Source organism: Cupressus sempervirens, chromosome 5 (assembly GCF_028749045.1).
Source record: "Cupressus sempervirens isolate cs-2001-9-10 chromosome 5, ASM2874904v1, whole genome shotgun sequence".
NCBI lineage: Eukaryota > Viridiplantae > Streptophyta > Pinopsida > Cupressales > Cupressaceae > Cupressus > Cupressus sempervirens.
The window spans coordinates 375,754,442-375,779,246 of NC_143122.1; the positions used below are offsets into that span (position 1 = coordinate 375,754,442).

Sequence of the window (24,805 nt, forward strand, 5' to 3'; positions counted from 1 at the left end):
CCTCGGTATCTATTATCTTTCCTTTGTTCCTTTTCATCTTTGGTAGGACACTTTGCAGCAATATGACCGACTTTATTACATGTAAAACAGATTATAGGAAGTTTACCTTTGTATTTGCCTTTTCCTCTTGGTAACCTTCTTGCCAATAATGCTTCTAGATCCTCAAAGTCATCATCTAATTCACTATCACTATCCACAGGCTTACTTTTTAAACTTTTTCTTCTTTCAGATCCATCAAGGGTTAATTGAGACTCGAAAGCATATTCAACACTAGAAGGTGTATAATTATCAAATTTTGACAATTCAAATGCAGCAAGTCTACCAATAAGACTATCCAGGGTTAGGTCATTACCAGGTGTATGTCATAGTTCTTGTATAGCAGATGCTCTAATGGCATAAACAAGAAGTGAAGTTCTTAAAACCTTGTTGATCACAGTCTTTTAAGGTAAGTCTACTCCAACACCTCTAATTCCATTCACCACTTCTTTAATTTGGGTACAATATTGGGCAGCAATTTCACCTTCTTTCATTTTCATGTCATCTAACTTGTCTCTTAAATTTTCAGCTTTAACCCTCAACACATTTTTGTCTCCTCCATGAATTTGTGCCAACTTATCCCACATTTGCTTTGCAATAATGCAATCCTTCACATAATCAAACTCAGTATAACTTAGAGAAGATGCCAGATCTATCATCATTTGATTGTGCTCCTGCTTTTATTTTATTTGCTCAATTGTCCTGGGTGTAGGTGCTTCTTTGTATTCACTGTCCAAGTAGTATATTGCAAAATCTCCAACTCCAGATAGATACAATCTCATTCCATGTAGGGAAGTTCTCTTTGTTCATCTTGGGTACTTCTCTCTTATACATCTTGATCTTTAGCTTAAGTCCCTTCAAACTTTCCTTGCAAGCACCAAAAGCTCTGATACAGATTGTTAGAATTATTAGAATAACTGAGAGGGGGATAAATCAGTTATCCTCAAGTCCAGATGTACAATTCAACTTTTAACAACTTCAAACAACTTAATCAAACTCATAAATCCATTCGGTCCATATAGAAAATTAGGAGTAACTCAACTTATTCATATCAACACTTAGCTCCCTATTATAGTGTTAGTCAAATTGTAGAAACATATTAGAATAAATAGAATGAAGCATGAAAACAACATTCACACAAATGTGACAACAAGATTTAACGTGGAAACCCAATTTAGGAAAAATCACCAAATAACATGCTATCACTTTTTCACTATTTTGAAGAGAGCTCGGTTTAGAGCCAACCATGTTAAAGATTATAAAACACTCTGTTAGGTGTGAACCTGTTAAATGATATAAGCACCTTGTTAGGAGTAGCCTTGTTAGAGGTCCTTTAAAACATCCCATCAGAATGTCACCTTGATTAAAGGATTTACAACATGACTATTAGGTCAACCTTGATTAAAGGATTTTACTACCACAGTGGTTAGAAAGTAACAACTAGGTTGATCTGATAAATTACAACTCACTTTGCATGTTCAAATCTCCCATCAGCTCATTCTCGGTTCACTGACTGGTCTTCATCAAATTCTCTCTCTTATCTGCTTGGCAACACCTCAAGCAATCTCGCTTTCACCAACTTCTCACTTTTCTTCTGCAACTCTTGTTCTTCACAAATTCGCCAGCCAACTAACATGTAAAACATCTCACATGCCTCTTTAAATAGATGGGTTTAATCTTTTGCCACTTAAACATAACCTTAGATATTAGGGTTTGATTAGATTCATTGAATTTGTTCATCATTTTCTCCTACTTATTTCCTTCAAACTTATGGAAACTTCCCATTGAATCTTCGTCCATCACTTTAGATTGATTAACAAACTCAATTCATGCATTAAATATGCCAACTCATCAATCCTATCTTTAACACGCTTTGACTGTTCCGTAAATTCAACTATGTCAGCCTCAAATCTTGATTCTTTCACAAACTGTTAATTTACTGACACTAGGTCATCACCACATTCTTCAACTCGGTCATTACTAGGTAACTTGGTTACCACTGAGCTTTCTCAACCATCACTATGGTCGTTCGCTACTTCAGTTCTCTTCATCTTGCTTTGTCATTACCATCACTCAGCTAATACTTAAGTTCCTTAATCTCATGCTTGGTAATGCTTAACTTCTTCATTGACCTAGTATCCTGTTGCTCAATCAAACTAGCATTTTACTTAACTTCTTGACTTCTACCAATCATCTCTTCTACACTTCAACTCATCTTTCTTCTTCACTTAATACAATTATCAAACAACATATTATCTTGTCAAATACTAACTAATCAAGTGCCCTTTGTAGTTCCATCATACTTACTCCTCTTTACTCAACCACTTTACTAGTTCATCTTATTCTCTTTCTTTTCAAATCCTCTTCATCAATCAAATAATATGACACTCTACATTATTAGCAAATGTCTTACCTGTAAGGTTTGACATCAATGACAACATAACAATTTTTCCAATTGTAGTTCCTACAGGAATGGTACAAAGTTATTCTATTATCTCCATCTTCATTGCCAATGTTTTGACTTCTTTAGCTTTCAAATATCTTATTTATTTCATGAACTTACTGTCAATTGTTAGTACATTCCTTGCTTATTACCTCGACATTTTTCATTTTTATATTACTGTTTATAAGATTTGTCTTCTTGACTGTGAGGTTTTGGAGATGTCAATGTTTTTATTTCTGCAATCTTAAAAAAGTTTTCCTGACATATAGACATGGTTGCCTTGCCTCTAATCACTTTATTACATTTGCAGTTTGACTCTGCTACCATATTGTTTTGGAAGATTGCTACAAATGTACTAAACACTGCTAGTATGGTATGTGTGTTCCAAATGGCAGCAACCTCTAATTTATAATGAGCAAAGGCTATGAAGAGACATGTCCCTTCATGGGACATGTCTATTCAATAATTAGATAATAACAAATAATAATATCTCACATAATATTATTTAACTACACATAAATATATATATATATATATATATGTATATGTATGTATGTATGTATGTATGTATGTATGTATGTATGTATGATATTCACATATATATAACTTCAATTTAGTTTCATGAGTTTATCCAACTGATGCTAACAATAATTAACATTGCTAATCCCCTTTCCTTAGACATCCTTCATATTGTTATCCCGCAACATGTTGATATACCTCGTCTCAAGCCTTATAATAGTAAAGGTGATCTTGTGATTAATGTTAGGACTTTCCAAACTATATGTAGTGATTTTGCTCACAACTATAGGCTCATGGCTAAGTTGTTCACGCATATTCTTATAGACAAAGTTTTGCAAGGGTATTTCTCTTTACCACCTTATTCTATGGATTCCTTTCAAACACTTCCTAATGTTTTCATTCTACAAATACAAAACAATATCGGTCCTCGAATTTCTTAGAGTGCTTTGATGCATTATAAGCAAAATGTTAAAGAAAAAGTTAGTGACTTTATTGGTAGATTGAAACACTTCTGTGCTCAAATATCTTATCATGTGCCTGGTCATGATATTCAACACATTTTTATTTCTAATTTGCAAAAAGACATTAGAGATAAGATTCTCCTAACTGAGTATACTTCCTTTTCACATCTCTATGCGGTGCTTCACCTCATCAATTGCAAATGAGTCAGCTTGAGAGCACTACTCCAGTGGCTCTTGTTACTGTTGATAAGAGTAACAACACCGTTCATCAAAACAAGTTCTCTAAGCCTAACACCTACGTCAAAATCAACAAATCAACAAACATAGTTATGTTCAAGTGGCTACTACATCTCAAGGTTTGGCTACTTTTTCCTTTGTGTATCATTTAATAGTAAATACACTGCTTTATTTGAGCCTTTGCATGTGGTGATGACGAAGTTGATTAATGCTAACATTTTTAACCTTCCTCCTATCTGTCCTATTGACACCAGCAAACCAATGCTTAAGTCATTTGGTCAAAATGTTTTTTGTCAATACCATCATCAACCTGGTCATGATACTCAAAAATTCTATGCCCTGAAGAATGCTATTCAAGATTTTATTGATTCCAACACTAAATATGTTGATTCTAAGGTTATATTATGAATTAATTTGTAGCACCTTCTAATCAGAATTTACAAAGTTACGCCAACCCGTTGCCTTCAAATATCATTAATCAACCTTCTTCTCCGGCTACTAGTATTAGTTACGATGATAAGGTAGAAGAAGCTAATCATGTGGTTAATCATGTTGAGTCTCAACCTCAACCTTAGGTTTTACCTTCCCCTGAGCCTAAAACTTCACTTCCTATCATCTTTAATCATTCAGATATGTTTAAAGCACCTAATGGTCCTCTTTACATTTCTAATAGAGTAGCTCATATCCCTTCCCATCGTTTCTGATTGATCCCTCTTCGTCCATGAATGTTATCACTGAAGAGTATCTTTTTTTAAAAACGGTTGCACAAGGATACCTACAACACACCTGATGTTTGGATTCAAACTAGTAATGGTTTTCTTTATCAACCTCAAGGTTCTATCAATCTTCTTGTGACCAACTACGATAAGGTTGTGCATACTACGTTTGTTGTTAACCCCACTTCTAATCAATTTCAAGTTAAGCTTGGTATTTCATGGCTCTTTTCCATGCAAGTTGTAGCTTCTCTTACTCATAAGTTCATCAAGTTTTTCATAATCGAGGACTTGTCACCATTAATCATTATCTTTATAAACCTTGCATCCTCGAGATTGTGTTGTGATAGATTTCTATTGGTCATCTCTCCCTCAAAAATCAACTATTCGTCTTGATAATATTTATCAATCCTATGAGCCATATAAGGTTGATAAGATTCTTGAGCTTAGCCTTCCTAAGGTTGATCCTCCTGTAGTTGTCTTGCCTATCCCACCTATTCCTTTGCCTACCATTCCTCAACCCATAGTCATTCCCACATCGGAACCTATGACAGTTGATCCCAATCCTTCAAGTGTATCTTGTAAAACCAATTGCAATCAACATGCTCGTAAGCGTTGCAAGAACCATCAAGCTAAGGCCAAGGCCCAAGTTCTTGCTTCTTGAACAACATCTTCGTCTCAACATTTACCTTCCTTCAATCAACCCATGCTTGAGATTTTGGACGAAGTTATTTGTAGTAACAACGTGCAAATGGATAAACATCATGATTTTATTCATATTTCAGGTTCTATCAAGCTTGATATGGAAGATACTCTTGATGATGATTCTAATGCACATGTTATTGATAAAAAATATGAATATATTGATATCGATTATGATTTTCCTAACATGCCTTCTACACAGTTAACAATCACTCCTAGTGACGAGCATAGTGACTCTCGCTAGAGCCCTTGCTTGGATTTTGGTTGTGTTACCTACTACATTGGATATTCTTCTCACGAGTTGCCCATCTTTCCCTAATGATAAAGACTGAGATAGGGGGAGGAGCAGGCAACATGCGTGAAGTGGACTTCTCTAGGATGGCAGTCTTTGTGTGCCCATGTTGTGTTTTCTCCTTTGTTGTATTCTTTGTTATATATCTTGACTAGGTTGCTCTAGACGATTCTTGTTGCCATGTTGGTGAAAGATGATAAAGTAATTGAACATTTACCTCTCTTCTTCTATATGCTGTATGTGTGCTATTGTTCCTGCATGTGCCCTTGTGTAGCTTTCTTGGATGCTTGCAACATGATAACACCGATTCTTTTTGGTCTCCGTGTTGCCAGCCCAAAAAGACTCTTCATCTCTCTTACGTACTTTTCCTCCATTAAGTTGCAGTTCCACTTCCTTTGGGGAATGATGACATTCCATAATTGATATAGTATTACATATTATCTTATGATCATACTAACCCCAAACTTAGTAGATCCCTTCGTGCTCTGTTTTTGGCATGTGTTTATTTCCCTTGAAGTGTCTCTCTCAGGGGCATTTCGTAGTGGAAATGTTTCTAGTGGATGCAAGTACGCTTCTAAAGCTATTGCTCCCATTGAGGCATTTGCAATTGCTTTAATGTGGGGGAATACACACAGCTCATCTATGCACACACACACACTTTGATAGTTTGGATTCACCTAAGGTTAAACTTGCCAGTTTTAGATGGTGAATATTTTTAGCATAAATCACTAATCAAAATGTTCCAAAATGTGGTGAAGCGATATAGTTCTTCCAACTGCCAATTACACTATCAAATAACATTTCCATTCAAATACTGCCACTTTCATTTTTATCAACATCATTGATTTTATCCTTTGTGAAACATAACTGCAGATTATTTTCCTACTCAACTACGTCATTTGATGCTCTCAATTACATTTTGATATTAAAGATTTCAGAATATAAATCTTTGTAGATGTTTGGTAAATATAAGGAACTTTCATGACTAGTTTTTCAACTATTTTACTATTTTTAATATGTAATTTATAACTAATCAATTAGTTAAGAAGAGTTGTGTTCTTAAACGTTAATATGGTATTGTATCTCTTCCCTTAAATTCCTATATTAATGTGGGTAAAGTACTTATTTCCCTTTCCCACATTTCCTTTTTATTTCCAAAATATTGTTTTAGTTCTTTTTTCTCTTTTGCTCGAATGGCTTGGAACAAAATTTATCTTCCTAATGAGTCTCACTCAGCCATGGGACAAAATAATAGTTAGCCTGGTTAGTGGCAACAAATTAAATCAAGCCACCGGTCCAATCTCTAGGAGCACTCTTCATGAGCTTATTAGAAGGCAAGTCAATGGCCAGATAAAGGGAGAAAAACCTAAAGTAGCAGCTACAAGTAGTTTAGTGGTGCACACCATCACAAAAATCCTTAAATTATGCCATTTGAATAAAGATCAATACTATACACTAGTTATGATTTCTACAAAATCTAGGTTTCCTTGGCATATTGTTGTGTACACTACACATCATCAGTCCTTAAATAGCTTATGTATGATGGCAATAGCTTACATATTGCTCCTTGTCCTATCTAAGAAAATTCCCAATTCAGAAAAGAGGAACTATCTTATTGGGGTACACAATATTCATGCCAACACTCACATATGGGATCATGTTTTTCTGCACGAGCATGTTTTTTTAAAATGACATTCAATCTCTCTATAGTGCCAATAGTTCTAGACGGTGCTATCATGATGGTTATAAACTCCATAGAAGTAAATCAAGGAACTGAAAGTTGAAATGGATGCCAATTTCCCAATGACAAAAAATACATAAAGTAAATTCAAGATACAGTTTCTCAGCTAAACAATATAAATGTAGCCCCAAAAAGACATTGACAATTTCTTTTCTAAAGATAACCATTCAGCTAGAAGACCACATATAATGTAAATGAAGCACAGAAAACACTTAACTATATTCACTCAACAAAATACCTGAAATGCAATACAGACATCTTTGTCTCATGTTGAAAGAGACCAAATGCTATAACTGGCCGCTTTCTATAACCATGCAATAGCTTTGTGATTATATCAATAGGAACACCTTTAATGTGAAGCCGAACATAAGCACCGACACTAGCACAACCATCCAACCTTCCACTATCAATTTCTTTTGCTTTTGCCAACACATGCTTGTGTGTTCTCGCAAAGTTGTCAAATGCAAATATACGAGCATACTCTTCAGGCAAAGACTCCTGCGAATGTCATGATACCTCATGTAAATAACAGTACTCTTTTTAAATAAAAAAATGGCTTAAGCAATGTTTTGTGACACTAACCTTTGGGTCCCAACTTGAGGTTCGAAAAGATTTCAAACCTCTATACCTTGCAAACCGTTGCCGAGCTGGAACATCCATCGGTGTGTCCACTTCATCTGGAAACTCTGCATTAATAATACAAAAAATTATAGTTTGCAAAACAGAACGAATGCATATTGCAAGACTTAAAAAAAACTCCAAAAGGAAACTGAAAAACAAAAACAAAATTATTTGTGGCATTATAAAGATATGCTATGTCCATTGCACTTCTAACATTAGAATGGAGAAAGAAATAAAGAAACTATATTAATGTCAGCACGTGAACAGAAGTATGTCAATGGGACACAAGAGAACAGCAGCTTATAACAGAACCTTCTAGAAAGAAAAACTTTGAAGGGCCCCATGCAGAGGACAAACAAAAGAAAAGAAAATAAGTGAAGATACATCATAACTAAATAAACTAGAATTCCAAGAACTGCTAGGACTTACCTGGATTAAACAAGTCTCAAGGTGTGTGACATCAAATGACTCTGTGAGACTTGGTAAACAAGTACTTGCCAAACTCGCCATAGTGGGCAAGCCCAATGAAAAGGATCAGACACTACCAGCAGAATTAAAACATAAGAAAACAACAAAAACAAAACAAGATCACTAAATGCTTGTGATTAATATTTGTCTTATTACACTCTAAAAAAAGCTTCATTTCATTTTCAAGTCAAAGGCGAAGGATAAAATAGAATTTTGAGCCAAATTTGGATTGTATTAAAGCCAAAACAAGAAGAATAGAGCAAAAATAGATGGTTGACTCACATTTGGGCAGGTTTTGAAGCTATTCTTGTACATCTAAAGGAGTCTTCAAAGGATTGGAATGATCTCACCATTGATTTCAAACAAGAATAAAGAGGTGAGATTGTAATTTGAACTTTTTTTAGTTTTTTAACAAAAACTTCATTTTTCTTTGACACTTTTTATTCTACTTTGTCTAGTGGACCAAAGAACAAATCATTTTTTTATTTTTTTTGTTGAACAAAACCTAGGTGTTTTTGTTTTAAAAAATAGTTTTATAGTTGCATACTCTAGTTACCAGTTTCATACCCTGGAGGCCGGATCCGGATTTGTCCATTTTTTTAAAATTAGATTTTCTTATTAATATTATTTTTCTTTATAATCATAATGGCTTTTGTTGAATTTTGTAGCTGAAAAGATATTTGTGATCATATTTAAGTGAATATTGTGTAAAAGACATGTGTCATATGTCATGCGAAGAGGCATGCACGTGGAAATGTGAAGTGTTGTATTTGTGGAAATATGAAGGGACTCAAAGAGACCTTTCATTGTAATATGAAGAGTCTCTCTATTTATTGTATATTTCGCATCAAGCAAAAGGCATTGTACAATAGAAGTTTATTATCAATAAAAGAGATGTTTTGTTGTGTGGTTAGGTTTTTGCCCTTCATTCTAGAAGGGCTTTCCCAAGATAAATGTATTTGAGTTTTGTGTCTTATTTATTCACTTCTTTGTTTCTGTTTATCTAATTTCTGGGTATAAAACTTAACATGGTATCAAAGCCTAGTTAGATTAAAGCAATTAAAGAAATCTATTTTCTTTAACTCATGTATCTATTGCATATTCTTAAGTGTTTTGGTTTTTTTTTGTAACTGTTGAATTTGATAGCTGCAATAGAAAACTTCCCCTTCCGAAGTTTGCAGATTCTCTCTATGATTTCATTGCCGCCTATCATTTCAAGAGCTCTTTATGCTTTCCAGTTAATTATTCAAGTTGCCTTTGCACTGTCTCTCTTAATTATTTATATTCGGCTGGGAATGAGTTCTTCCTAAAGATGTTATGTGAGTTGTGTTCTAGTGATTCTCCATTCAACTTATTTTATTATTTGTCAAATGTCAATTGTGATATCTCATCCTCCTCTCTGCCATACTGTGAATTGTGATAATTGTTCCTTTGTGATATAGGGGATTTTGTCTTACGTTATACTGGTGATATGTTTCTTTGTAACGGTGAGATGTGTATTGTCTCGGGAAATTTTCAGGGACAAAGAAGAGTTTATCATTCTTTTTTTATTGTATTATGTTCTTGGTAATTTTACCTTCGCATATGCCTCTTCAGTATCGAGAGCTGCTTACCATTATTGGATTCATCTTAGTTGATAGAGAACTGGATGCTTATTTGCTTACTGCGATTCAATTCTGGTAAAAGTGCCTTTAGGTTTCTCTTGTGATATTTTTTGTTTCTGTTGCTCATCTTCATCAGTTTGGACATATTCTTATTTTATATGGTTCATGCTTCTTAATTTTCTCATGAAGCTGTTTATATCTGACGGTCTGTTGTATCAATTCATCTCTAGTTGCCATCTTTCTTGATTCTGTTCGCGCCTTTGTATTTTATCCTATCATGTCCATTCATGTTTTTGTAATTTTGTCTGTATATGCTCTTTCATGCCTTTGTGTCTATGTATTTTTTTTCTCCTTACATTTATAGAGTTTATACCAAGCATCACTTGTGTCATGGAGTGTCTCGTGTATATTGGGAGTTTGCCCAAATTTGTTTGCAGGCATTATGCATGTCATTGATTCACCTGTTTAGTTTCTATCTGCTTTATCTGTGAAGGTATAGTGATGGATTGAGGAGTGTGTGATATTGTATGGTAGACCTCACCTGCATGTTTTCGTGTTTGGCATTATATTTAAGGAATTTTGTTTCGCAGGCTCCTCGTATTTCAGGCATTTCAACCTGATTTTTAAGCAGCTTATCTGCACTATACAAGTGCTGTTTGTTCTATGACTCGGGGGTTGAGGAATTTCAGATTTTAATCAATGTATGAAAATGTGTGTGACACTGTGTTGATCATCTCATTCATTTTGGTTTGGAAATATATTTTGTGAGTTCTGTATATTATTAGAAGTACCTAGTCTGATATTTATTTATTATTATTATTTTTTGTTGTGGTACAATTTTGAATTGTTAGAGCAAAATTATTGTGCTAATTCTGAGAATCATGGTATTTCCAAATCAGTCTGTTTTAATCTGTGATTTTGTAGTTAAGGTCAGGCTTATTGATTGGAAGTATTAAAGACTTCAGTCATAAGCAAGAACAGTGATTATTAACTTTAATAGCTAAATAGGACAGGAAGCTATTAGACATCCTTGCTGTAATGAAATGGTGAAGAGGCTAGGTAAGTATTGTGATTTCGAAAAGATAAGTGTCAACAATGTTTTTTTTAAGTTCTATTTGTAGTATTTTTTTTTTCTGGATGTGTGTTACTTTTTTATCTTATTGATCTATTTCAAAATTCTCAGTGCATAGAGCAATTGTAGCTTTGAGTTTTGAAGTTGACGATGTTCAGGTCAGAACAGTAGCAGCTAAATTATTAAATGTTTTCATCTTGATGCATTTGAACTCAAATCTGTGTATATGCATTTATCCAAATCTGTTTGGTGCATTTACAAGAGTGAAAAAGGTGAGAGTTCACTTCAGATTCATTACGGGATATTATAGTTGATTACTGTCTAAATTGTGAAAGAGAAGTAACCTTGGTCGAGATTTATGCAAATGTTTGGAAATGGTTGGAGGTGCCAGCACACACAGAAGCACAAGACATTATCTCTTCTATATGTATATTTGTGTGCATGTTGAGATTAGATCACAAGAGATAAGTATTTATGATTATATTTCTTGTAAATAGTGATTGTTTTTAGTATCAATAGTTATGAGTTATTAATATCTCTATCTAAAAAGCAATGAGATGAATGTTGCTTTGATGATATATACTCAGAGGGAGACTATTCAGCTTCAAAGGGAGGTTATGTGATGGAGGGACATGTCCAATCCTTTGCAAGCTTATGAAATAGTAAAACAATTGGAATCGGCTATTTTATTGTGGCAATCAATGTTGTCCCTGCTGAGAGGGAGTCTATGTTGAGAAATAATCTCAGTTGTTGATGCATTCTTTTGTGGAGAAGTCTGAGGTGAAAGTCCTCGTTCCAACCTCTGCGAGTAGGCATGGTGGAAAAACATTCTTTTCTAAGATAAGTTTGAGGTGAAAGCCCTCGTTCCACCCTCTACGAGTAGGTACAGTGAACGACCTTCTGCGAGTAGGCATGGTGGAAAAACATTCTTCTCTAGGAGAAGTTTGCGGTGAAAACTCTTGTTCCACCTTCTACGAGTAGACATGGTGGAAATGTATCTTTCCTTGGAAGAAGTTTTGGAATAAAAATCCTTGTTCTACCCTCTGCAAGCAGGCATGGTGAAAGTCATGTGCATTACTTCATTCTATGTATGGTGGATTTTGTTATGTGAACTTATCATCTTTGGTTGCAGCGATGTGTGCGTGCCGGACTAAAGATCTCTATATTGGTAAGAGGGAGTGTTGAAGTTTGTAACTATGATAGAGATCTTCGTCTCTAACTATTGAACACAGAAATATGTTTGTTATGACAGTTACGGTCATCAGCTGAAAAAGATATTTGCGATCATATTTAAATTAATATTATGTAAAAAAACATGTGTCATACGTCATGCGAAGAGGCATGCACGTGGAAATGTGAAGTGTTGTATTTCTAGAAATATGAAGGGACTCAAAGAGACCTTTCGTTGTAATATGAAGAGTCTCTCTATTTATTATATATTTTGCATCAAGCAAAAGGCATTGTACACTTGAAGTTTATTATCAATAAAAGAGATATTTTGTTGGTGTGGTTGGGTTTTTGCCTTTCATTCTAGAAGAGCTTTCCCAGGATAAATGTATTGAGTTTTATGTCTTGTTTATTCACTTCTTTGTTGCTATTTATCTAATTTCTGGGTATAGAACTTAACAACTTTGATTCATTAAAGAATTTAGAGTCATTGATTCCTACTATGAAATCATTTAGTTTTAGAATTATGTATATTTCTCTTTTTTTTTTGCATATTTACTTCATATATATAAATAAATAAATACACACACACACACGAATCCTTACGAATCATAATAGGGGAAAAAAACTCACACATCCACAGATCCAATGCACAATTCACAATGTCTCAACCCTTTGTTAAAAGGGACACTGGTTCAAAACATGTACTGTTTGGCAGCAAGGCAGAAGAACGACTTTATATCCGTTACAACTTGTGCCTTCTTACTCGTTGACCAGATGAGTACAAGCAAGAGAGCATGAAGTTGTGGGATTTAGATCCAAAGCAAACTGGTTTGGAGTTTTTGTAGGCCTATATGACCTTGCATCAAAACAATTACAGCCTATCTGAGAGGCTTCAAACCACGAAGAGAAACAAGTTGACCCAAAAGTGCTTCAAAGACCTCCTCAGGAAAAAAATTAGTTAGAACCTAAGTCAAAGCATTCATCAAATTCAACCAAGATATTTGAATTTTGGCATACTTTTATCCTTGCTGAACTTCATCCAGATTTATGATATTTAACATAAGATTGTTTTGTTTTAATAAAACATTTAGTTTATTTGTTAAATTATTCAGGAATGTTAAACTATTTTGACAATTTTGTAGATATATTACTTATATTTAAAATAAATTAATTCATATAAGGCCAATTTAATGTCAAATTTATTTCAAATTTTTACCCTTGCCAAACTTCATCTGACTTTCATGATCACCGAACTTGAATTTAAACCTTGTGACTTAGGTTAGAACTGTACAAAGCCTATATTAGGAAAAACAATAGCTAGAACTGTATATGTGCAATAAGGACTTCTATTACACATTTGATAACATCATTCAGATTTGAAATAACTGGATAATATATCACAATTTTAAAAAGAAATCAGGTAATGTAGTGCAAAAATAACAAAAAAAAAATCATAGTATGGGGAAAGAAGGCAATATGGCATAGAATAGGTTATCATGTGGTTTTCTTCTTTGTGCATGCATCTTTATGTTCATATAAGTTGTCATCAGAAATGAACTGTGAAGAAAAGAAAAATGATTTTCAGAGATTCTCAAAATGCCAACAATGCTATAGTATTACCGTCATCTTGTGCATGTGCTTCCTTCAGCCTTTGGATTTCAGCTTGCACTTCCTCCTGGTTAAAGTTATCATCATCCTACAAAACATGATGCAAATGTACAGCTAAGCATAGAGTTCAATGATTAAAAAACAATTAATATGGGCACTCGAACTTTTCATTAGCAACACATCTTCACTTACGACCATAAAGTCAGTCTGTGTCTCTTCATCATAATCTCTTAAAGAAAACGAGATAGATTTGTGATCTCCTGCAACAGAAGCATTTTCAAGATTGTTGCTTTCTTCATGACAATTGTCATTTTCATCCTCGTTGCACAGCTCCATGCCATCCTCAAGTTCACTTTCATCACCAGTGTCATTTTCATCATCAGTTTCTTCCACAATCCATGCAGCCTGCAGACCCACAACTACAAATTATATTAAAATCTTCCTGTAAGCCTTATCTAGTATCTCCGATGGATCATAAAACGGCAGGGATAGTAATTACACCAAGAAAAAACAAGTCTGACCTGATAGTCTGACATGCCCCGTGGAAGAGTCCTCTTCTTCAACTTCTTTTGCTTAGTACTCTTATCAGCTTCAGCTAACTCTTCTTTTGTTGGCCATGTCTGCTTGGAAGAAAACCACCATAAAAAACATCATTGAAAGGGTAAAAGTTAGAACAATAGCAACAAAAATTAATTCTAATGAAACTATGTTGTACAGTTGGGAGCTTCAATCCATTTTTATTGATATTTAATAAATCATGGATAACAAAAACATTACAATATGCAATTATGATGACTGAAGAAAAATGGCGATTTATATTTTCTAGATACCATTGTGACAAAGGTTTTTGTAAATGGCTTAATACTTGATGCATACTGAAAATCTCTTCAAGTTCTTATATTTCTGTGGCTATATGCATAAGCTGTAATGTGATATTCTGTTGTACAAAATTATAAGTTCGATTGCTTTACTTCCCATTTGTCCTCCAACTTATATTTTACAAACAAAATGAGGTCTTTGAAAGAAAAGAATATGGGTAGAGATGATATTGGAACTCCTATGTTAAACTGGCTCTTGTATGCATTTATTTCCCTGTTTCTGACAGTTTGCCTTTTGCATTGTGGATACGATGTTCTCTGATCGTCCAATGCTATTGAGAGAGAGTGTTATTGCTTCAGGCATAAGATATATGAAAATAAAAGAGTTGAATGCTGGTTCTCTAACAAGCACAATTAGGTTTTTTTCCTTTTTCATCACCAATCTGCATGGCAGAGAACTAATTTCATTCTAGACAGCAAAGTCCAGACTGAATTTTTTTATTCTATCTCACATTCGATGGTTGACATGAATTATGAGTCAAGAGAAGGGAATATCCTGAGAAATTGAATAATGAAGAATAATAACAGGTGATGACATGATATTTGTTACAGATTTATTTAGATTGATATAAAGACATTGCAATCCGGTCACCATACTTAGATTTCAGCAATCGACGAAATAGTTGTTATTTATTGTATTTATGCTAAGTTGCCGGTTCGGATTCTGGTTCAGATGCGAGTTCAAAATTTGATCAAATTTTTTTGGGGCTGGATTTGGGTTCGTTTTGGATTCGTCTGTACAAGTTATTTTTTTGTAATACATATATATATGCTGCAGCAAATAAGTTCATACAACTATGCTAATATTAAAGCAATTTAGCAATATATCATTTTCTAGCGATAATATCAAGTAAGTCAGGTAATTCAGTAAGATAATAGCCAGAAATGCCAAGAAAAGACAAAAAGAGAATAAGGTATGGTATATCAGTTGGATGAATGTAAAAATTGTAAATCAAATAATGTCTTTTAATTTAAATTTCTTACTGCAATGCTCTGTTGGCAGATTTTGCTCAATGGATAAACTTAAAATGTCTCTGAAACCTTGTAATTGGTCCTAGAATATTTAGGAGCCTTAGCTTTTCAAGCAGTGCTTAATGGAATTAGAGTTCAGGTCATTCTGGATTTAGAAAGAGACACATCGTAGGCTGCTGGAGATCATACCCATTTTAAACTTTTAGGTTTACCTGATTTGCTTGATATTACCCGTTCTACGTATTTCTCTGCATTAAAGCCCAAAATGGGATCATTTTAGGTTTGTTGCTGCTCAAAGAGCACTATACTCCAACATTGAAAAGTCAACAAAATAATGTTGTTTGCCAAATTCGCTATAAATTCATTGAAATTCTGCTCGGGCTCTACTGACGTTTAACACATTTGCTACAAATTCACCCAAAATCGGCCAGTGATTGAAATATCGAATCCACAGAGAACTTTTTAGGCAACAGATGAATTTGATAAGACTTCGAACCGACTACGAATTTCAAGGAATTGAATGTCGAATTTGAGGATTTTGGAGCAAATATGGCAACTTGGTATTTATGTGTGAAACTAGAGATAGAAGGGGATAATCAATTGGGTATTTCCCAATCCCATGTTTTTTAACTGGTTGTGCATTTAATAATTGTGCATTAAATAATATGAGTCTGAACAGAGATTGTGAGAAATATTTATGGATTCTGTAGGATTGATATTGAAATGATGTCTGCTGGTTTCTTATGCTCTCTGTTGTCAGTTCATTTTTACTGTGCTCCTCTTTACGAAATAGGTTTCTAAGACCTAGTTCCATATCAGAATGAAGGAAAGAAATGAAGATACAACAGCTTTGTACATGGGAAACTGTTCCTTTCTTTTTATCTGAAACCACGTTTGTCTGTGGATGAGAGATCTATCCCAATTCAGGAGGATAGCATTGTAATCAATACTCAAATGTCAAAGGTTTCAATTCTTGTTTGGGCAAGCTGCTTACTTTAAGTTTGGCCGAGGTTTGTTATTTGAATGGGTGTATGTAAGACATTTTGGCTTCCTTCAATCTTCCATTGAAGATCTGGGGAAATTTGTCAGCGTGAACAGTATAAAAGAACCCAAGTATTGGACAGGGCAACATTTTCTTGGGTTTGGGTTGCCTTAGCCTCAGTTATCTTTAGCAAAATAGTCAACCACATTTTCAACAAAACACATGGTCAAACTTATAAGCTATATAGCCTGTTAAAATTTCCATTTATAAATTTTGCAAAATATGTAATTATAAAAATAATCCAGCAAAATTGTTTCTGTGTATTTCAGATATTTTATTCAGAACATATAAAATTGCTCTGTCCAAATTTTAAATTATGTTCCAAGTTATCGGTGATACTGAGTCTAGAAATTAGGTTTGAAACATAGAGAAACATTAGATAGATAAACACAATTGCATCCAAACTGATGTTTAGAAATGAATTACCATGGAAATAATCTCAAAAAATCAAGTTCCCTAGAAAAATATTTTTACAGTTCAATTCTAGTATATAATATAATTTAAAATTTTAAACAAAAAAGGAATCAAATCTTTATGTGTGTAAGGCTCCAACATTGAAAAAAGGGATGAGGCTGGTATCCTGCCCCAAGCCAATTTGGTGGAATGGATACCCCTTAGTCCTTGGCTCTTAGCCAAAGAAGTTCAGGTAATGGCCAGTGCTCCCATATTGGGTAGCTAAAAAGATTTCATGGATGACCTCCATCAAAAAAAATTTAAACCAGAAAAATGAAAAAGTAAGGAAGTTTATATTTTACAAATAAAAAAATTAAAGTTCTAAACCAAAGACAACCCAATACATGCCTTCAAAATTATTATTTACTGCATACAACTAAATTAAGGAACTTTGAAGCTTTCAATTCTAATAAAAAGTAATTATCAAATTCCTAAATAACTCTAGTTTTAAAAATCATCCAAAATCTAAATCCAGCCCTAAAAATATTTTTTTTGTAATGGCAACAAACATAAAGGGCATCTCTTTGCTAAGTCACAAGGTTCATCGAAATTCATACTTGAAGTTTGAAAATCAGCGAACATTAAAAAACTTGTAAAACTAGATGGAATTTGTCTTTTAAGTTTGCACGGATAAAGCCAATTATGGCAGTCAAGGGATGAGTAGGGACAAAATATTTTTTCAACTAGGGCAGTTTATTACGAGCGTGAATGGAGCATCGATAGGCAGGTGTGACAGCATTGACTTCAATTTGCATTTTCTAGATGTCATACTGCATCAAATTTTCTCCCACCGACTGTCAACTTGGAAAAATTGCTCCACTTCTACTAGATCATCTAGATGGGTTGCGCAGTATTAGAAGCAAAGCGATGGAGAAACGATGGCGTCCGTCTGCAACCTGCGGCCGAGCTAGGGTAGCTGTGCCCTAGCTTGTTACTGATTTTTCTTGCGAGTGCGAAGGTGGGGGGTTTGTTTCAGGTTGTGTGGGGGTGGTAATCTGCAATTTTCATAGAGTAAGCAGCTGCTTGTTTTGTTGCTGTTTGCTCTTTCTTGGTCGCTTTTTTACGGATCACGTGGGTTTTTTTGTGGAGAAGCCTGGACGGAGTTCCATTGTCGTGAACAGTCCAGGCTAGTGTATGGTGATGTCTCGGGGTGAGCCTTCTGGGGCTATGCCTAAAATAGAGCTGCATGATGCAAAGAAAGACCCAAACTGGTAATCCCTTTTGAAATGATTGCCGAAGATGTTGAATACTATTCTAGGCATTCACTATATTGCAAATTTTTGGGTTTAAGAGTTTCTCTTCAATTTTTGGAAAATTGGGCTCGAAGAACTTGGGAACCAGAGGGCGAAATGGAGGTCACGTTGCTTGCGAAATGGAGGGCGAAATAACTTTTTCATGGTCATATTCAACTGACTGGCTGATTGCAATAGGGTTTTTGAGGGTCGGACTTACTTTTACAACCAGGTTGGGCTATTTGTCAAGCCATGGCATGCAGGATTTAATCCCTTCGAGGAGCTTCCAAATCGAGTTCCAATGTGGGTTCGGCTACCCAGATTTCCAATAGAATGTTGTAGAGAGGATGTTCTCCATATGCTTGCATCAATGTTGGGAAAGCCAGTGGGGTCTTCAACACAAACCCTTGGTAAGAAGGTAATGACTTTTGCCCGAATTTGTGTGGAACTTGATTTGAGTAGACCATTGCCAGATGTGGTGGAAATGTGTGCGGGCTCATATTCTTGGGTGCAGCAACTGGACTATGAGACCCTTCCCTTCCGATATTGCCTTTGTCATGAATATGGCCACTTGCTACGAAGATGCTTGAAGGCCAAGACAGTGGAGCAGCAGCCTTCGCCGCCTCCTCGTAACACTCCTCGTACTAATAATGGGAAGAGGCCGGTATACGGCAAGGGTAAGGATGATGAGGGTTTTGTTCAAGTTAAGTCTCGTAGCTGAAATGGAGGGCAAAAGAGGACTCCGAAGGAGAGACAAGATGAGGATACTTTTAACAGATTTGAGATCTTGGATGAATTGGGACAGCAAGAAGTCAATCTAGGATTTATCAGTGTGGATCAGTTTGGGATGGATCCCGGCCCAGAGATTGCCTCCTCCATTCCTCCTCCTGCTCCACTTGTGGAATCTGCCATGCCTATGGTTACTGATGGGCAGGCAGGGGCTTAGGTGATTCTAGGGCCAGACATAGATTTGGGACAGGGAGAAGAGGGCACTGCCCTTCTTGCACGGATTGTTACTTCGGATATGGATAAGCGTGGAAAGTCTTCTCCCCATCTGGGAATTCTTCAAAAGGATGGCAAGAAGGTGGTTTTAGAGAAAAGTGGTAAAAGTGGATGAAAGGACTTGGAGAAAATTAAGATGATAGGGGAGACTTTGGTTGAATCAGGATCTGTTAAGACCTTTGATTCCCATTTTTCGACTCCCCCGAAATGATTGTTATTTCATGGAATGTAAGGGGCTTGAACAACGGCCCTAGACAAAAAGCTGTTAGAGAATTGGTTAGAAGTCATTCCCTTGATGTTCTTTTTCTTCAAGAGACCAAGGTTTATGTTTAATGCATGATGAGTATAGCACCTAAGTTGTGGAAGTATGGTCAATGTCAGTGCATTGGAGCGCAGGGATCTTCCCGAGGTGTGGCCTGCTTGTGGAACCCACGAAAGATCCAACCTTTGTGGTGGATATCCTTTAGGTCCTCCTTATCCATGGTCTCTCTATGTCCTAAGTCGAGAGAATCTGTTCAAAAAACGGGAGGGGGTAATTGCAAGACTTAAGCCCTCTTCTGTGCTATTCCGGGATAATATATCGACACTCAATCTGGTGGATATCAAGCCTTGCAATGGGCAATTCACTTGGAATAATAGAAGGGTGGGAGACAATTGCATTGCTGAATGCTTGGATCGATTCATGGTTTCCTGTTTTTGGGTGGGCGGTTTGTGGTCATCGATATTAGATTGGAGAGGTTCGGATCATTGGCCTATAAAGCTTGCTATTTCGTCTGCCTGGCTGCCTCAAAGGCCACCTTTCAAATTCCAGCTCATATGGTTGAGGGAACCAGACCTTTATGATTATGTGGCTGAGTGGTGGAGGGATGGTAGACCTGCATTTGGAACAGCAATGTATACTTTTGCTAAACTCCTACAATATGTTAAGTATCAGCTCAAACGATGGAACAAGCAATGCTTCGGAAATATTTTTCAGGAGAATAATGTGGCTCAGGCTGACTTGAATGATATTACCAAGTTGATTAGGGAGGATGGGGTGTCTGAGTATTTGTTGCGAGAGGAAGCTAGGGCTTTAAAAAGCTTAGAGGAATGGGAGCTGAGAGAGGAAATTTATTGGAAACAAAAAGCTCGGATTGAATGGCTTCAAGAGGGTGATAAGAATATGGCTTTCTTCTTCAATTCGATGAAGGCCAGACGACATGGTAATTCTATTTCATCTCTGGTGACTGATAGGGGGGAGGTTCTTTCTTCTTCCCAAGATATCTCTAGAGAAGCTGTGCAGTATTTTGCTTCTTTATATAAGGAAGATTCGTAGGGGGATTCAATTGAAGAGGCTCAGGTCATCTCTTGTATTCCTTTGTTGGTCTCTTTGGAAGTGAAAGAGCATCTTATGAGTGTCGTATCTTTGGAGGAGCTTGAGATGACTATTGTCTAGATGAAAAAAGGTAAAGCTCCTGGTCCTGGTGGCTTTCCGATTGAGTTCTTTCAAGAATTTTGGAATATTATCAAGATAGATTTACTGGCAGTTGTTCAAGAATCCCAAAAGAATAAGCAAATGCTTGGGGCCCTAAACTCTACCTTCCTTGCTCTCATTCCCAAAGGGGAAGGGGTTGATCGGATAAGTCAATTTCGCCCTATCTCTCTTTGCAATGTTGTTTATAAAATTATATCTAAGTTGATTGCTGATAGGTTAAAAAAGTGGCTTTCACTGCTAATTTCTGAGGAACAAAGCGGTTTTGTGGCGGGCCGCCAAATCTTGGATGGGGTGGTAGTGGCTACTGAGACTATTCATTCTATAGCCAACTCTAAAGACAAGGCTATGTTCATCAAGCTGGATGTGGCTAAGGCTTATGACAAAGTTCGTTGGTCATTCCTCCAAAAGGTTCTAGGAGCCTTTGGTTTTGCGGAGGAATGGATCCGTTGGGTTATGAGTTGTGTGAATTCAACTTCTTTCTCAGTTTTGATTAATGGGGAGCACTCTGATCTTTTTGGTGCCTCTCGGGGCTTATGGCAAGGCGACCCCCTCTCTCCTTACTTGTTTCTTCTTTTGGTGGAAGGTTTGGGATGACTGATTTAAAGGAATGTGGAAGGGGGCTTCATCCAGGGATGGCAATGGGGTGGAGGCCTTCCTGCGCAATCACACTTACAGTTTGTAGATGATACGGCTTTGATGGGCATGGCTACCATTCGAGAGGCTTCCAATATACGCAAGGTGCTGGATGTTTATCTTGCTGCTTCAAGCCGATTAATTAATGAAGGCAAGTCTTCCATTTTTTTCTTCAACGCTCCGCAATCTATTCAAAGGAGAGTCGCTCATATTCTCAAATTCCAAATTGGGAGTCTTCCATTGCTCTACCTTGGGATTCCTATCTCAGGTGGCAGGCAATAAAGGGATTCTTGGCAGGTCATTCTGGACAAGTTTCGTGTCAAAGTCACTCATTGGACCCACTGCTGGTTATCCTTTGCTGGTGGGGTCTAGCTTCTCCAATCTGTGGTTCAGGCTCTTCCTCTCTATAGAAGCATGATTCAGGTGGCACCGAAGAGCTTTGTTAGGGACCTGGACTCCTTAGCAAGACAATTTTTATGGGCTGGCAATTTATCCTCAACTAAGTGGAGCCTTATCAAATGGGAGGTTGTATGTAGCCCAAAACAGTTTGGTGGTCTTGGATTACGGTAGTCAGTGCTAACTGGTACTGCTCTGGCTACCAAATTGTATTGGTGATGGTGTGTGGAACAGGATCGGGTATGGGCCAAAATTCTGACTCAGAAGTACTTTCCAGGGATCCCCTAGAAAGATATCCCTAGGTATAGCTTGAATGGGAAAGGTTTAGTGATTTGGAGTACTCTCAAGAAACGTGCTACACTCATTTAAGGGTGGCCTAGTCTAGATCTGCAAGGGTGGGTCGAAAGCTCATTTCTGGCATGATGCTTGTGATGGCTACCCTCCCATGATTGTTCAATATCCTCATTTGAGTATATTGTCCCAAACGTTTTGTGAAGCTAGCTGGTCTAGGGTGAGCGACTTTAAGTCATTTTCCCTTCAAGGGCAATTAGTGGAGGCAAGATGCAAGAACCCAGAGGAATGGCCTATTTTCGGTTTGGAAGTGGAGTGTGCAGAGCTCCAGTATATTCTTTCTGGCCGAAACTGTACTCCCCTTCTAGATGATGATGTGTTGGCCTGGTCCCCTAATCCCAAGGGGGCTTACATTGTTTCTTCCGAGTATCAGGAGTTGTTTTCCCAACAAATTGTGGGGGGGGAGGTTCAGTGGCGGAAGAAAGTTTGGAATACGTTTTCTTGGCCAAAGTGTAATTGCATCATTTGGACTTTGGTTTGGAATAGATGTTTGACTTGGGACAATATCCGAAAGAGGGGTTTTTCCGGCCCTTCAAGGTGTGTTCTTTGTAGTAGTGGGGAGGAAGACTCTCCGCATTTGTTCTTCCATTGTCCTTTCACCCTTCAGCTATGGCATTTATGGTGGAATGTTTGGAAGTGCCCATGCACTCATGCCTCATCCTTGGCGGAGTTTTGGATGCGTCTGGGGAGGCCCCCTTCCTCAGCTCCCTTCTTGCAAGATGTTTGGTATGCTAGACCTATCTTTCTGCTATGGCAAGTATGGTTGGAAAGGAATCGAAGAATATTTTGGGGGGGAAAATTGGGGATTCAATAGGTTTGGCTTAGAATTTTGAGAATGATTCAAGATACTGTCATAGCTAAGAGTGAGGTTGTGTTGCCGCTTGAGAAAGGTGATGCTGAGATGGTTGATAGGTTTGGAATACAGGGGATATCTTCGACAAGCAAAAAGTTCAAAGGATGGGGAGATGGACGCCCCCTCCTATTGGTTTTTTGAAAATTAATACGGATGGCTCTTCCAAGAGAAATCCAGATCTGGCTAGGATAGGTGGGATTGGGAGGGATTCTTTTGGATTAGTGGTTTTTATTTTCTTGGCTAACAAGGGGTTGCAGACTGTTAAGAGGATGGAAGGTTTGGCTATCTTATATGCTTTGAAGCATCCTTATGCTCTAGGGTGGCGTAAGGTGATTTGTGAATCTGACTCTCAGGTTCTAGTTAATCTTCTCCTTGAGAGGAAGATTTCAAATGTTAGCTGGCAATTGTCTGCGATGGTGTAGCAGATTGTACAAGTTAGCTCTTTGATGGACTCTGTGTCTTATGCCCATATTCCAAGGGAATGGAATAGGGCGGCTGATAGTCTGGCAAAATGGGCATCTGGGAATATAGATGGTGGGAAGATTGATGAATGGGAGCAGATGCGCTGCGAGTTATGTCAGGACTTGGAGAGGATTCTTGCAGAGGATGTAAGTGGAGTTAGGGAAGGATGATCTAGTTCTTGTCTGTTTAGTGGTCTCTGGTGGTTTCTGGGGCTTTGGCCCTTTGCTGTGTTGTAATTTCTTGTTCTAAAGTTCAATAAAGTTTTTACCCTTCTTTTTTCGAAAAAAAAAATCTAGATGGGTTGCACCCAAAAATCTGATTCCTATGGATTTTTTGTATAGCTTTCTTTTATTTAGATTTCTTTTAGTTTAGTTTTTTCTTTCTTTTATGATAATTAAATTTTTATTTTTTAATTTTTATTTGTTTTGATTGGTAAGAGAATGAAGCCAAGATTAATTGTTCTGCATTTTGATTAATTATTATAGTAGATTTGAAACCAAGACCTCCCAGATAAGAGGCTCGCAGTTTAACTTTGTGTTGTAGGCTCTTGCCTAGTTAAAATTTATTTTTTAATGGACATTTATAAATATTAAATTATTTTTTATTTACATTAAATTATTTTTCAATAACATTTTGTATGTTGAAATTTAATATTATTTATATGAAAATTTAATATTTAAAATGTTTAAGTTGAGGCTTCCTCTTTTGTAAAGATTTAGGGACCACAAGACTGGAAATCAAAGGAGATTCAGCCTTGCAAGTGGTGCAAACAGGATCTATTCCTAATTGGAAATTAAGAGCTCTTTGGAACAAACCATTAAACATACAGTTTTTTTTTGAAATCTTATACAATTAACAACAAACCACGTTTATCAAAAGGCAACTGGGGAGGCTGATTCACTGGCCAACATGGCAGCGGATGGAGTAGAATTGTGCATGCTTGTTTCTTTGCTGGATAACAATAGGTGGGGACAGTTTGGCGTGGTACGAGGGACATCAATCATTTTTGCATTTGTTTCTACTATTACTGGCAAACAATCCAGCTACTCTCATGGTTCCTCCTTTCTTGGTGAAAGGATGGCATATGAAGAAACAAAAACAAATTGATAGGCATTCATTGAAATTCCTTTGTTTTGCTCGTGTGGCAAAAAACAAAGGAACTAAAATAGAGAATATGGAGCAGTTTTTAACATCATTCAAAGATTGAGGCTCCTATTAGATTGGTGAGTGTGAAGTACCATATGTATTTTCCGTGGAAGATCGTGGACCAAAGGCTAAATATGGTGTTCAGTGTGCAAACTGAGCTTAAACTGGAGGCAATTTGAATGGTATTGGCTAGCGATGTTCTGAATGCGGTAGACAAATATTGA

At 36.5% G+C, this 24,805-nt stretch overlaps 1 protein-coding gene across 2 annotated transcripts in view; it reads right to left on the bottom strand.

The window, feature by feature from the left end:
* Positions 1 to 24,805, bottom strand: part of LOC149556330 (uncharacterized) — a 220,752-nt gene that overhangs the window by 29,077 nt on the left and 166,870 nt on the right. Inside the window, exons 13-17 of one of the 2 annotated variants that reach the window (XM_089830591.1) lie at positions 14,209 to 14,307; positions 13,883 to 14,092; positions 13,700 to 13,775; positions 7,727 to 7,830; positions 7,383 to 7,642 (exon numbers count right to left, since the gene is read on the bottom strand). In XM_089830591.1, the coding sequence (XP_089686717.1) occupies positions 7,383 to 7,642; positions 7,727 to 7,830; positions 13,700 to 13,775; positions 13,883 to 14,092; positions 14,209 to 14,307 (749 nt within the window). Of the gene's footprint in view, positions 1 to 7,382; positions 7,643 to 7,726; positions 7,831 to 13,699; positions 13,776 to 13,879; positions 14,093 to 14,208; positions 14,308 to 24,805 lie in introns of both variants that reach the window. The other variant, XM_089830590.1, reaches the window with a different exon arrangement.